This window comes from Podarcis bocagei (assembly GCF_964188305.1).
Source record: "Podarcis bocagei genome assembly, chromosome: 2".
In the NCBI taxonomy this organism is placed as follows: Eukaryota; Metazoa; Chordata; class Lepidosauria; order Squamata; family Lacertidae; genus Podarcis; species Podarcis bocagei.
The window spans coordinates 34,491,897-34,507,401 of NC_138126.1; the positions used below are offsets into that span (position 1 = coordinate 34,491,897).

Genomic DNA, 15,505 nt, shown 5'->3' on the forward strand with positions numbered 1-15,505 from the left:
TTTACTTTATGGTAGGGAAGTATATTTTGTAAAGGAAAAGAAGAATATCACTGTACAAGGTGCTCAGTAGAAGTAACTACCTAGGATGGTACCAATACCTTTGCTTTGAATGCTGGTGGATAATTATATCCAGCTAACAGTATAAACTGTCTTGAGCAGAGGGAAATGCCCTCCCTAGATGAACCATAATCCTTGGATTCCCAGCTCTCATTCTTTTTTTTCTTTTTTTGGGGTGGTTGGAGGTTCCTAGCACCTACAGATACAAGGCAAACCATGCAGGAACTAGTCTAATTTGTGTTGTAAGAAACTAACCTGCTCCTGCCTCTCAGTGTTTTTAGTGGAAGAATGAAGTCATATATCAGTGACTGACATTTAGGAAAGAAGATCTAGCCAATTAGGCAAAGAGAAGCCTTGAGTGAATCACCCATTGTCTAGACTTCAGAGAAAGAACTAGAGTTTCTTTATCAGCCCTTTCTGCTGGCCTACCCCAGCGGAGAAGTGATTTCTACTGTGCTCAAGACAGTCCAGGTATCCAGGACTTTAGTATTAGCTGTGATTGGAGAGAGGTTTGTCATGTCCAAACCAAAAAGGTAGCAGCAAAGACAGGAGTTCTTTCTTAGGTCTTATTTCACACCCAAAAGTGTTACTTAATCCTTGAGTATGTAAACGTTTTAAAAATTACAGTGGTACCACGCAAGATGAATGCCTCGCAAGACGAAAAACGCGCAAGACGAAAGAGTTTTCCGTTTTTTGAGTCGTTCCGCAAGACGAATTTCCCTATGGGCTTGCTTCGCAAGACGAAACGTCTTGCGAGTTCTTGCGAGTTTGTTTCCTTTTTCTTAAAGCCGCTAATAGCCGCTAAGCCGCTAATAGCCGTGCTTCGCAAGACGAAAAAACCGCAAGACGAAGAGACTCGCGGAACAGATTGATTTCGTCTTGTGAGGCACCACTGTACTCTATTGAAATAGATAAAGGTCCATCATTATGATACCCATCAGGGCTGTGGCTGAGAACATGGGCTTTGCCAGCCCTGCAAAGTAAACCAGCATTGTTATACTTATTTAACAAAATGGTGTGTGTGTGTGTGTGTGTGTGTGTGTGTGTGTGTGTGTGTGTGATAGACTGTTGTACCAGTTCAGTTAATTAAAGGCGGGATGGGGTGAGGGGAGCCAAGGGAAGAAATTCATGTTTCTTAGTTTTAGCACCGGTTTGATTTTCAGGTCTACCCATAGGTAAGATCACATGTCTACCCACCGAGAAACAATCAAGGGGCAGATCTGGTACACAAAGTTTTTCAGGTAGAATCATAGAATCATAGAGTTGGAATAGACCACAAGGGCCATCGAGTCCAACCCCCTGCCAAGCAGGAAACACCATCAGAGCACTCCTGACGTATGGTTGTCAAGCCTCTGCTTAAAGACCTCCAAAGTAGGAGACTCCACCACACTCCTTGGCAGCAAATTCCACTGTCGAACAGCTCTTACTGTCAGGAAGTTTTTCCTAATGTTTAGGTGGAATCTTCTTTCTTGTAGTTTGGATCCAACCTTTCTCCCTCCTCTATATGACATCCTTTTATATATTTGAACATGGCTATCATATCACCCCTTAACCTCCTCTTCTCCAGGCTAAACATGCCCAGCTCCCTTAGCTGTTCCTCATAAGGCATCGTTTCCAGACCTTTGACCATTTTGGTTTGCCATTGCTCAGTCACTAGATCTACCAGAAGTGGTACCCCTGAATCTATGGTGCTAGTTATTTATTTGGACTATTTGGTCTCCTCCCCTCCCACCGGAGGGAAATATCTGCAGACGACCATGTATCCTTTCAAGTCCTATCTTGAAAATACCACTTTAATGGAAACGCCCAGGTACTGCTATTAGTGCCTTGCTGAATTTTGAAGCTGAAGAAAATGCTTTGTAGAAATAGGATGCAAGACATTGTGAAAAGCTGAAGCAACAATTTGGCAGAAGACAAAAATCTAGATGCATCATCTAGCGCTATGTGAAGTGCAGACTGTACGTCAGAGATAGGCAGCCTATGCTCTGATGCCAAAAGTAGGAGTCTGCAGACCTGGTTTCTGTGGGATTTCTCTTTGCTTATTCCATTTGCCACCACCAGCATCTCGACTATTACACTGCCTACTTCATACGTCATTCTGACATGAAAAAGTGAGTGGAATTTCCTTATGAAAACAGGCACAGCTGTCGCAGACAGCAGCACACATGCCTTCTGCACAGTGGGATGAGATTGCGGTAGATGTTGCCTACTTTTGAATGCTACCCCAAAATGAAAGCGTGGCCTATCCCTCATTTAAATGGCCAGTGACCAGAGATGAAATGGAGGTGGGCAACTCTGTGATGATGCTTCTATTTTCTAACTTGCAGGTTAAAGGTTTCTTTATTTATTTAATTTGTATACTGCCCTTCATCTGAAGATCACAACATAAAAATACAAAATGAAGACACCAAATACATAATAAAAAGCAAAGTGAACCAGTAAACCCGCTGCCCCCCGCCCACAAGAGAACCTCTCCTCTTATTCCCATGCTAAGCATGTAAGAAGCTTGAACCCTCCAAACCAAATCCAAGGCAAATGGAAGAACAAACAAAGCAATGCTATTTAACTACAAACACAGCCCATACCGAGACATAACATGTATAAACAGTGCAAGAATTCTTACCTGTGGTCGTGCTACAGCAAGATTTCCCCACCCCTGTCCTTCCCTTCATTATGTTCCTCATTATTTTTTATTTCTCTTTATGAAATACAGTCAAACTGTGGCTCCGTTTTTGAACATTACTCTGCAAGTAAATGCTCTGGTTTTTGAACATTTTTTCAGAAGCCAAATGTCCGACACGGCTTCCGCTCCAGTGCAAGAAGCTCTTGCAACCAATCGGAAGCCGCGCCTCGGTTGTCAAACGTTTCAGAAGCTGAACGGGCTTCTGGAACGGATTGCATTTAACAACCGAGGTTTGACTGTACTGAAGGCGCAATGTTATATTGTATACTGATGCCACTGCAATACTTGCAACTATTTAACTACACAATGGTTAACTGAAGATGCAAAACATCCCCTTGTAGTGAAATGACTTTGGAAATCCATTGAATATAACAAAAATAATCCCAAAAAGTTGTGATTTGATAAAAACCAATGCATGGCAAAAATAATTTAGGGTGGCAGTGGGCTGTGAGTCATACATGGCTGCCTTGGCTCTTTACTGCAGAATTCTAACTTCAGTAATAATCTGGGTCCTGTCATAGAAAGTGCGTACATATGATCACAAAAGTATTTAATGTAGTTTTCAGATGTCAAACAACTTGTACGTCCTTGCCCTAAAGGTGTGTCAGAGATACAAACTGAGTGATGGAAATTTGATTTCAGGGTATGTCAACACTTACTAGTTGTTCACTGTCACTAATTCTCTAATACTTTCCAGTTGTCCTAACTCCATTAAAAAAAAACAAAACACCAACCCAAATATTGGCTTCAAAAATATCTTAAGTGCATCATTTAAATAACTCATCCATGGGGGAACTAGATGCTTTACTCCTGAAAAATTCCGACACACCAGCAACTTTTCTAGGAATTAGAAACTATCAAATCTTTTAACATAGTCATGGAGAGAATAAAAGTATTTGCATGTACAACTGCCTGAAGATGAATCCATTCAAACAGCGCTAGAGGAATGTCATGTCATTCTGCTTTGGGAATGCTAATTAATACTGCACAAACAATCCCTGTAAAAACTAAACACATTCAAATGTTTTGAAGTAAATGGCAAAAGACAATGTTCAAATTAATTATTAATTAAAAATGAATGTTGCCATCTTTAAAGATTTTTTTTTCAAAGCACAATGTGCACTGATTTAAAATGCTGAAATATCAAAGTATTATGAGCCTTAGATTTCCTTTCTCCTTTACCCCCTGCTCAACATATTATGCAGGTGGGAAACTTTTTAAAAACCATTAAATGCTAATTACCTTCACAACTAATTATTAGGGTGGCGCTAGGTTAATGCTTTCCTACCTTTTGATTTAGACCTACTTTTGTCAATGCCTTATTCATATTACTTTGAAGTAGAAGGGCTACAAATTAATTCTTTTAACCATATTATTAATTGGCTATGTGATCTTTTGGCAACAGGACCAATAATTTCACGGTCACGTTCTGAGATACAGCTTGCTACAGTCACTTCCATTACCTCTAAAAGTGAAGGAAGGAGTTATTTGCAGTGCCAGTTAATCTATGTACAATTTTTGGGACTTGCAACAAAATGTGTTGTTGGTTTGATCATTCTGCCCTGGTTATCACAGATGATCCTGTGCTTATTCTGCACAATTGCAAAGCTCCTGATGAAAGTTTAGAGCTAGCCATTTCCCCACAGAATTGGGTGGCTTGCAAATTGCTGCATGCCTCTTGCAACGACGAAACTTTCCAGCACTCATGTAGTTTGGAAATAAATGTATGAACTTTAAAGCCAGCTAAGTGAACAATATAGGAGAGTCCACTTGTTTAGTGTAAGAATTGTGCTTTATACCCTACATTAGTTTTATAACAGTGGCCAGACACATTTTTCTGGAAGCCCACAGGGAAGATACATGGAGGAATTCAGCATCATGCTCTTCTGATCGTTCCATCAGTGCATATTCCCGCTTGCCAGACAAGTCATATTCACTTTCCCCCGTCCCCATTCAATGTTCTGGACTGTCTCCCAACCCAGCAGAGCAGGTTTGGGGGAGGTGTGGGGCATGCATGGGGAGGGAGTGGAAGCTCAGTTGTGCTAGCCCTGCCAGTTTAGTGGGATCCAGCCCCCTGGGCTGCATGTAATGATCAACCATGGATTAGTTCTATGTGGGCATGTCTGAATGAACCCAAGTACAGCACAGGTGTCGCATGCTCCCCCTTCCTGTGCAGATGACAGAAGGCCTTAGGTTGCTCTACCAGACCCCACCTATGACTTGAGCATTCATCCGGATTCACTTGCTTGCACAAAGCTTATGTGAAAGTTAGATAATTCCAGGTCTTTACTGAAAGTCTTCAACACAGGTAGGTGGTAAATGGAAACAGTGGCACTATAATATCTTTAATGGATTTGACCCTAGCATCTTGTGCTCAAGAGTAGAATCTCTTTGAACAAGAAGATTCCATTTTAGCCACCATGGAAAAACGGTGATTAATAGATCTTTCCAGATTCATTAAAGGATCCAAGTGGAAACAATGCATTAAGAGACAAAAAAATCTCCCAAAGAAATGTATTTTCAGAATGCTATTTCTGCAAACTGGTGGTTTACAAGCCAAAGGACTGAGTGAAAAGTGAGTTAACAACGCCCAGGTGGATTTGTCAGACCAGACTAAAGGTAAATGGTTCCTTTTCTTCAAGTTGGCACAAACATTTCTGGAGTTTATATTTTTGGCTTCATTGGAAGAGGGGCAGGGAGAGGGAGAGAGACAGGAGATAAATGTAAACAGCAGCAACATTCCTCTTTACTTACATTGCTTGCATAGGGGAACGTCCTGGGCTGCTGTCACTCCCATTACTGTTCGCATGCTCCATTGCACCATTAAGATCTTCCCGCATAGCATTGGCTAAACTGCCCAGAGTGGGATTTCCCATGGAAGCAGTAGTGTACAGAGGTATACTGTTCTCAGCCATTGAAGCCTGTCGAGTCAAAGAACAAGACATAAGAATCCATAGCAACACATGCTCATACATGTGCCACAGATCAGCTGCAAGGTAACACTGTTTGCACTATGTTTTCATTAAATATAATGGATAAAATGTCCACTTAATTATTTCCACCACTGGCTAGAGCATAGCTAAGATTTCACAAAGCTCTGTTTTCTACTTGTAGTAACTACCAAATACAATATCACCCCATTCACACTCAGGGAAGAATTCAAACGATGACTGGGACAAATTAAATATGTTAAATTATAGATCTGGCCTTGGTTGTTTATTTAAAAAAAAGGAAACAAACCCAGAATGCAGGCAATCTGGATTGGGACCATAGTGTAGGTGAAGGGTTTTTTAAAAATGCCTTACCTCAAAAATTGTCCCCCTGCTGCTATTTACATTAGCACCAATGGCACTAGGATAAATTCCTAGTGTCACCAGATAGAGCTCATAACACGTCTGAAATTCTGGAGCTCTGGTGCCACTAAATTGTACTAGATGGACCAGTGGTGTGACTTGGCAAAAGGAAGCTTCCTGTGTTCCTGTTCGCTCATTTTGTACTATGAACTCCTTACCATCTTCCCATGTACCTCCTTGTGGTGTAATTCCACATGGCTGCGCTTGTGAATATTATACCCAAGTATGCAGGACTAACAGCTTGGATGGATCTGTATGTGAGTTGATGGGGAAAGCTTATTTAGTTTAGGGGAAGTAATTGGGGCCGGAATGTTTTCTGAGCTCTTCTAATGTGTATCATTCATGAAAACGGAATCATATTCAAGAGCAAATATTTTAGGCAACATCCTGGTAACATTATTTCCATATTCTTGTTTTGACTTGTGGTATCTGCTTTGACACAACTTTCATTTGGATGGATGGGACTTGCACTGGACTCCCACAAAATTCCAAAATTCCAGGGAAATGAATAAAGCAGCAGTGTTTGGCTGCTTTGTTCTCACATTGCTTGTCAAATGTAATCAAATTGCCAAATAGTGATTTAACCATGCCAGTTCTGAGCTGCACTGGAACTTCAGTAAGTAGGCCCTCATATTCAATATTCCCTGAGCCAGAGTAAAGTCTAGTTTGGAAGATTTCTGCTAAGTGGTCAATACAAACTCTTAAGATATAAAAATGAGATATTCACTAGCTTATATTCAAATAGAAAATAGTGCAAGAATTGGACTTAAGTGCATGTTCTTTACAGAAAATTTATAAACCATTTCTTTGCACTTGCAAACCTGAGATGAAGTCCTCACTTGTTCTTTATAGAGTTCATTTCTAGTGCCAAGGTCTTTACAACCTTCATTTCACTGAGACTTATGACAATTTAGTGAGGCAAGACAGTTTCATTCCCACTTAAAAAAATGAAGGGCTAAGACTGAGAGCAAGTGACTGGGCCCATGGCCACCCAAGAAGTATGTGGCTGCACTGGAACAACAAAAAAGGCCTGCCAGGTTTCAACCAATATGTGATCCGCTAGACCAACTCCCTGGACAGAGTCAAGACTAGTCTGTTTGCATCTTAAAATGCAATAAACACACAGCCCTGTCCTACTCTACTAGTGCAATTTTCTAGTGAGCGGAGGTGCATGAGAAAGAGAACAGGGAGGGAGAAATCATAGAAATGGTGCCTCCTGCATTGCTGGAAGGGGCAAGATGGCAAAATACACATAGCATCAAAAAGGGTAAAGAGGAGTTAGGCCAGAGAGAGGTTCATAGAATCATAGAATCATAGAGTTGGAAGAGACCACAAGGGCCATCGAGTCCAACCCCCTGCCAAGCAGGAAACACCATCAGAGCACTCCTGACATATGGTTGTCAAGCCTCTGCTTAAAGACCTCCAAAGTAGGAGACTCCACCACACTCCTTGGCAGCAAATTCCACTGTCGAACAGCTCTTACTGTCAGGAAGTTCTTCCTAATGTTTGACTGGGTTGACTGGGGTCCACTTTTTTGTGGGATTTAAAGGGCCAGGTGGAAGCAGGAGGGGCAGCAGGAAGTTGATAGCCCTTTAAGCAATACTAGATAGATAGATAGATAGATAGATAGATAGATAGATAGATGATAGATAGATATAGATAGATACATAGATACATAGATACATAGATAGACAGACAGACAGATAGACAGATATTTAAAAGAAATATTTAAAACAGCATTGGAGGTGGAGTAGTTGTGTTCTTGGAAACATTCCAGGCACTACTAGTACATGTGCAGCCACATTTTACATATCTCACACTGGCTGAGGCAGAAGGCGAAGTGAGAGGAGGCCTATCTGTTTCAGCCTGAAACCGGCAGTGATCAGTACTGAGTTGGGGGCAATGCTGTCAAGTGATGGCAGCTGGTCAAGTGATGGCAGCCTCTGTCTGCCCATCTGTTTTCAGGGCGGAATGGGGAGTTCTGTGCCCTGAGCGGAGACTGGCAAGGCTCAGCCAAGGGATACCTCCGCCCAATCCAACTCCTGTGCTAAACCTTTTAAAACTCTGCACACACCCCCTCGCTTGCCTGCACTTCTGAGACCCGACATATGCCTGTCTTTGGGAGAAATCAGGCTGGTGGGCACAAGCCAGGAGGGTTTTTCAGTTGTGGCCTCACATTCGCAGGCCCTCTGTTTGTTGCAGCAATGTGTTGTTGTTTTTTAATGATTTTAATTGGGCTGGTGAAATCTGTGGTTCCTTTTAACTGTGACTGTTTTGTCATTCTAATGTTCTACTGGGGCTAGCTGCTATTTTAATGTATGCCCTGGCTATTTATTCTCTTTATTATTTTAGTGTTATTGACTGTTCCTACTTTTAAATTATGCATTTTATATATTACAGTTACATATTTATTTGGCCCATGTACCTTAATGTGCTGCCTTCTGAGAATTTCTCTTTTTAAATATGGGACACAAATCTATTAACATAAATAAATGAAATATAAGGGCAATTAATTTCTGAGAGATGCTTTTTACAAAAAGTAGGAGATTCTGGCTTTCCTAGTGTTCAGACTATCTGAGATGGGGGGGGGGAAAGGCTTTTTGAAGAAATTAGCACTAATTAAAAACACCCACCAGCTAATCACAGTGTGGATGTGTGCTACGGAGGAAACAATTTGCAAGTTAGTCCATACTGAACTACCTGGCATTGCTGAACGTTGAGATGTTTTGACTCTTTACTTACTGCAGTGTAACCTGAAGAAACAGATTCAACACAGTCGTCACTGGCGGCTGCAGAAGTCGGCTGCTTTTATGCTCTATCTAGCGGCCCTCCCCGAAGCACAGTCCCTATCTCTATGCAGTGCAATCAAAAAACTACTCTAACGAAGAGGATTATATTAATCTTTTTTTATTCAAGATGCAGAAAAATAATTTTGATGAAGTGGGGAACATAAGACTCATGCTTCCTGCAGTTTGAGAAATAATGAGTCACGCACTTCCCACCACCGAGATAACTTGTAATTGCAGTAAAGTAATTTATTTAGGAAGAGCCAGAACAGGAACAGCACCTGCTATCCCCCCCCACCCTCCAAAAACCACAGGTGGCCAAATGGACAAATTCCATTCAGAAGCAACAAGATAGAAAGCAACAGGGGATCTTCACATGGCAACATTCTGAGATGTGGATCAGAAATGTTAATCTGGAAATTCTAATGGTGTTTTTCCCCACTCAAAAGCCCTCAGGGCCGTGATCCAAAGGCACATGATGCACCACTTACAAGCACCACTTTTCTACATTTTTTCACAGCTTCCCCATGAGTCACTAGACACAGCCCTTTGGTTGGAAGTTTCTATCTTTGTATATAAAGGGATAATAATGTTTTACAAACTTAGAGTTGCCTCCTCCTTTTACTAGGCTCCTGTCATATCTTGAAAATGCTTTGTGATTTAGGAGGGGAGACTACAAAGAGAACGTGGGAAACACATAATTAAACAAGGGAGAACAGGAGCATCAGAGATGTTCATTCATTCCTTTTGCTTCACCACCAGGTTGAGCATATCGGTAGATCTGACGGTTGTTTCACCCTTGTCTAGCCTCAGAGAAGTAAATCACGGGTAGAAGTGCTGCCTGCTGAAAGAGTTTAGGGAGCCAGCTGACAGCAGATGGATTGCAAACAGAGATACTGTGCTTCTGGGAAACTACTGCAGAAGACAGTTACCTCACCTATAGGACAAGAAAGAAAGCGAATGTGGGGATATCCCATGAAACAGAGGGGGAAAAAATCTGTTTCTTGGCTTTGAATGACAAGAGAATGGCAGAATGGTTTGTGACAGCTGAATGAAGAAGGTGCCACGTCCTGGAAAATCCACCAACAATATAGGCCAGCTTGCATGCTTAATGAGTTGTGTTTTCAGTAGTCCTCCAAGCTGAGATGATGGAATGGGAATTCATTGTAATGACTATTACCACAACCAGCAAAAAGTGGGCACATGGCTTGATAAATGATGATCTCCCAACACATGCCTACCAACCATTTGTTGCTTACATTGCTATACAACATAGTATCAAGCCATCAAAGATGTTTTGCTTGTTTTTGCAGCAGAGAAAAGGCATTTTGCATGGTTTTGTATTCTGCTTAATTGCTCAAGGCTTCCTAAAAGTCACAGCTTTTGAACTAGGATTCTTTCTAGAGATGCGGAGCATTAAGAGTCCCAACAAAAAGAGATGGGACACTATATGCTCAACAAGGAAAAACATTCTATACACTCACAAGCAGTGCTTTAAAAAATGCTCACTCCCTTTATGACTGAGCCATGTATATACCGTATTTTTCGCCCTATAGGACGCACCGGCCCATAGGACGCACCTATTTTTTTTTGGGGGGGGGGAAATCAAAGGAAAAAATTTGATTTCCCCCCAGGTTTGCGCAGCCATCCCCAAGCTAGAAGAGGGAGACGGAGCACTTCGTCTCCCTATTCTGCCTTCAGGGACAGCCTCCCAAGCCTCTGTGGGGCAGCGCACTGCGCTGCCCTGCAGAGGCTTTGCGCAACCATCCCAAGCTAGAAGAGGGAGATGGAGTGCTCCGTCTCCCTCTTCTGCCTTCAGGGACAGCTTGGCCCGCTATCCCCCGAGCTTGTGGGGCTGGCGGGGGGGGGGAGAAGCAGGCTTGCTTCTCCCACCCCCAGATCAGGTCGGGGAATAGCGGGATGGCGGCGCTTCGCCATCCCCCTATCCCCCGAGCTTGTGGGGCTGGCGGCGGGAGAAGCAGGCTTGCTTCTCCCACCCCCAGCCTCCAGATCAGGTCGGGGAATAGCGGGATGGCGGCGCTTCGCCATCCCGCTATCCCCCGAGCTTGTGGGGCTGGCGGGGGAGAAGCAGGCTTGCTTCTCCCACCCCCAGCCTCCCGATCAGGTCGGGGAATAGCGGGATGGCGGCGCTTCGCCATCCCCCTATCCCCCGAGCTTGTGGGGCTGGCGGGGGGGAGAAGCAGGCTTGCTTCTCCCACCCCCAGCCTCCCGATCAGGTCGGGGAATAGCGGGATGGCGGCGCTTCGCCATCCCCCTATCCCCCGAGCTTGTGGGGCTGGCGGGGGGAGAAGCAGGCTTGCTTCTCCCACCCCCAGCCTCCCGATCAGGTCGGGGAATAGCGGGATGGCGGCGCTTCGCCATCCCCCTATCCCCCGAGCTTGTGGGGCTGGCGGGGGGGGGGGGGAGAAGCAGGCTTGCTTCTCCCCCCGCCAGCCTCCCGATCAGGTCGGGGAATAGCGGGATGGCGGCGCTTCGCCATCCCCCTATCCCCCGAGCTTGTGGGGCTGGCGGGGGTGAAGCAGGCTTGCTTCTCCCCCCGCCAGCCTCCAGTTCAGGTCGGGGAATAGCGGGGTGGCGGCTCTGCTCCTCCCCGCTGTCCCCAGCTTTTGGGTGCAGGCTGCTGCCCGCAAGCCTTGCGAGCCCGCGGGACATCCCGCCAGGCTTGCAAGACTTGGGATAGCTTCCTGAAGCCTGGAGAGCGAGAGGGGTCGGTGCGCACGGACCCCTCTCGCTCTCCAGGCTTCAGCGAAAGCCTGCATTCGCCCCATAGGACGCACCCAGATTTCCCCTTCATTTTTGGAGGGGGAAAAGTGCGTCTTATAGGGCGAAAAATACGGTAAACTGGAGCTAATTTGAAAGATAAGAAACAAAATAATTGTTTTCCAGATGGTGGCCACATGAATTTTTTTGCACATGTATTTGTCATGTTATCTTCCACACATTTCTACATTTTCAGTCATGGATATTCACTGCGAAACTACTGCTGTCCATAACACTGAGTGAAGCTTGATAAAATGTCTCTGGGGCCTTCTTGGGTTTTGTTCCTCGTTCACAACGGCCCTCCAGTGTTCTTTTCTGTTCTGGGCATGTGCATAAGCATTTCCGTACCTGTGTGTGCACGCCTTTTAAAAAATGGCTAGGTTGTACTCAGGTTAGGAGCAAACAGAAGGACAGGTGTGTGAAAATAGCTCATCTGCTGAAAATAAATGAATGAATCTGCTAAGTAGCTTCTACACCAGCAGTAACTACAGATGTGTAATGGGTTGTTTTTATTTCCTGTATTTCCTGTGGTAAGGGGAAATATGGATTAATTTGGGGGGGGGAAGGGGGGGACTGACATTTTGATGTTGTCATGTGGACACTGCAAAAAAAACATATGTGCCCAAGAAGCACCAATTCCACAATAAACTCCCTTCTGGAAGCACTCTTAATTTATTAAATGTTATTTGAAATATATACCACCTTCCTCTTGTGTATGTTTTTCTTTTTTTGGTTTTATTTTTTAGGTTTTTTTAGGTTAAATGATGGTAGTGCAGGAGAACAGAAATTACTGTTACGTTATCACATAATACAAGGGGGGGGAGATGACGACAACAACACATGTCTTAGAACTAAAACACGAACTGTTCTGTATGATAAGCATATTAATTGAAATTAGTCACATAGCTAACAGAAGCTGAAGGAATGCTGGATCACTTCATTTTTGCCTTTCAGCCTCATGAATGCAAAATGTGCTTGTAATCTTAATACTATTCCGCAGACGGAGCATGTCTTTAAAAACCGCACTTCACAAGACTCGAGGGAAAATAAGATCCTACTGAATGGTATTTACAGTTGCTTCATTTGCACATGCTTTCATTTGCTTTTCAGAAGTTACTACATAAACTGAAGTAATTAGGGGTAATGTGGGGCTGCTACTCCCTTCTTAATCAATCCCCTTCTTGTTTTAAAAGTAAAAGGGAAAGTCCAGCAAACGCTCTCAGAAATGTTATGGCGTGAAAAACGCACGTATTCTGTGACTCTGCATCTAGATAGGCTTATGACAATACAACTTATTGCAGTGGGGTACAGGCAACTGTGTCATGTCACTACCTACAGTTTTGCATATTGGCCAAGTAGAATGCCTTCAGAAGCATTTTCCATAGACACAAACAACGTGTGTGCGCGCGCGCATATGCATGTGTGGGTATGCAATCCAGCTCAGTTATAATCAGTGGGGATTTTCTTGTTGAGCAGGATCCGAGCTGGATTGCCATCTGTATGCGTGGTCTGTGCATCACAAAAATTAAAGACCTTTCAAGTGTGAGAAGCAGCATAGAAGAATCAAAACGTATCTCTTTACAGCGACAACCATACAAATGTTTATTAGCTACATCTATTTCCACACCAAACATATTGAGGGGAAGTAGTGAGAATGTTTTCTAGGGAATTTGAACACAAAGCTGTGGAAAAATACCTGCTTTTGGTTGGCCTATATAATTTTTATAATTTTGCATGTCTAGAAAATGTTCAGAAGCTTGTTTATACATTTGTAACTGCTCACCCACGTGAGAAAGTATCTAGACATTTCCCTTAAAATCATTTGTTATCGGCAGCACAACAGTGACCTCTCTTTCCTTCCAGCGTGATGCAAGTGTTAGCTATTTCATAACAGAAAAACAAGCATCTGAAAGACCCTTGAAAGAAAAATATCTCTCTGTGTGTGAGAATCTGCTTTCCCTTTAAAGCCACGAACAATAGAAGGTCATGTGATACAGTATCCTATCATTCAGCACATTAATAGCTGTGCTAGAGTAATTACACTTGTGGTATTTTTGCCTCAAGTGAAATTCTGAAATAAGAGGATGGAAATTATGATACTGCTGATAAATATTAATAAGTGAACTTTTAATTTTTTTGCCACAATATTCAAAATGCTAAGCATCTAGCTAATGCTGAAGCGGCCTGATATGTGTTTGCCTCCAGGGACCATGATGCTTTATGCACTTAAGAAAAAAGTTTAACGGAATTAAAATTTAATATCTAATTAGAGCAAGGCTAATATATTTTGAAACGAGTAGGAAGACACACACACACGCCTATGTGACATATTTGCCACACTCATTAATCTTACCTGTAAAGCAGCACTGAGAGGTGAGCAGTAGGTGTGGCTGGTCTGCATGTTTTTAATAAGTGAAGGGTTTCTGCGCAAGGAACATAGGTAAAGAAAGGGTAAAGTTAAATACAGTCAAATTTGCACTTCCAGAAGGCCAGGCTTTCTCCCATACCAGAAAAAAAGACAACACATAATAAACATAGTGGGGTTTTTTTTGTTATGTTTTAAACTACATAGCTGTTTTGACTGCCCTCACCTTCACTGAATATGTATCTCAGGTCTAATGTCATGTTTTGGTCTCAGAGCTGATAGTGCCCTTTAGCTGTTCCCTGAGCTACATACCTCTGTGCAGCTCCCACACAGCTGGGAGAACATCCATATGAGGCAGGCAGAAGATGCTCACATGGGTCTTTCCCACAGAACTGACAGTTTTCCCTATAACATGGGAAACCAGCAAGTGCGTCAGCCAGTGTCGTATCATTTAAACATTCTCCCAACTCTGCGGGAGCTGTTCTTGGATGTGAAGCTGGGAGAACCTCTGAAGGGCATATTGGTCAAGTTTGTTGGTGTCTGTTTTTCAGTTGCACCCACCAGTTTTCCCTGGACTTCTTATAATGAAGGCCCTCCACAAAAGCATGTAGGGCGTGGAAATGAAAGAACGATTCATCCATCCCCAAACATCCCACATCCTCTGTTCCTGTGTGAGACACCATTCTTCTTGGCATGGCTTCTGACTGGAAGGGAGCTACTGCAAAGCAGTGACTTGTGCCAGAAATCCATGCAATGTTTTTAGAGGCAAAAAAAAAATAAAATCTTTTGTGTACCTATGTTGGTCAGGCATCACTGAATGATCTAATGATGCCTGAAGTATGTTGTTGGAAGTACCTAAAAAACTAAGTGTTTTACAATACGCAGTGGGTTGGTCATAATTTAGTAGGACTTGTGTTCCCACTGATTTCACTGGAAATTAACTCAACTCATGATTACCTTTTCACATTGAATTCAATTACAGAAGTAACTCAGAGCGCAATCCTGGTGGATTGCAGGAGATTTCCTGCCTCAGCAGGGGATCGGACTGAATGACTTATTAGTCGTTAGTAAGTCAGGGGCCAACCTAAATGTGCCCACATATGTAATAAGAAAACACGCAAGGGCAAAATCCGTCAGATACTACTGATCGGATCCCTCCATTCTCTTGCTCAGTAAACTTTACTGAAATGAAAGAAAAACATAGCAGGAGCACCTGGTGGGTTGTACTTGGAATTTCTCTCTGGGACCACTAAAAACAATGCTCATCCTAAATCAGTAATAACCCCCCCCAAAAAAAAAACACTGTGCTGTATCATTACTTTCTTTGTTGAAATAATGGCTTACCCCTTTTATTTTTAAGGAGTCTTCATATAGAAATATGTAATTTAAAGCCTCCAGCTCTAATTTTTTAAATATTTATTGTGCACCTTTACAAATGCCACTGCAATGGCCTTTGAGCATTGTTTTCAAACATGTTTGA

At 43.0% G+C, this 15,505-nt stretch overlaps 1 protein-coding gene across 19 annotated transcripts in view; it reads right to left on the minus strand.

Moving 5' to 3' along the window:
* Nucleotides 1-15,505, minus strand: part of FOXP1 (forkhead box P1) — a 569,345-nt gene that overhangs the window by 9,614 nt on the left and 544,226 nt on the right. For 18 of the 19 annotated variants that reach the window (XM_081184115.1, XM_081184128.1, XM_081184124.1 and 15 more), the window contains 2 exons: nt 14,014-14,083; nt 5,495-5,661 (listed from right to left, as the gene is read on the minus strand). In XM_081184115.1, the coding sequence (XP_081040241.1) occupies nt 5,495-5,661; nt 14,014-14,083 (237 nt within the window). Of the gene's footprint in view, nt 1-5,494; nt 5,662-14,013; nt 14,084-15,505 lie in introns of those variants that run through there. The other variant, XR_014005113.1, reaches the window with a different exon arrangement.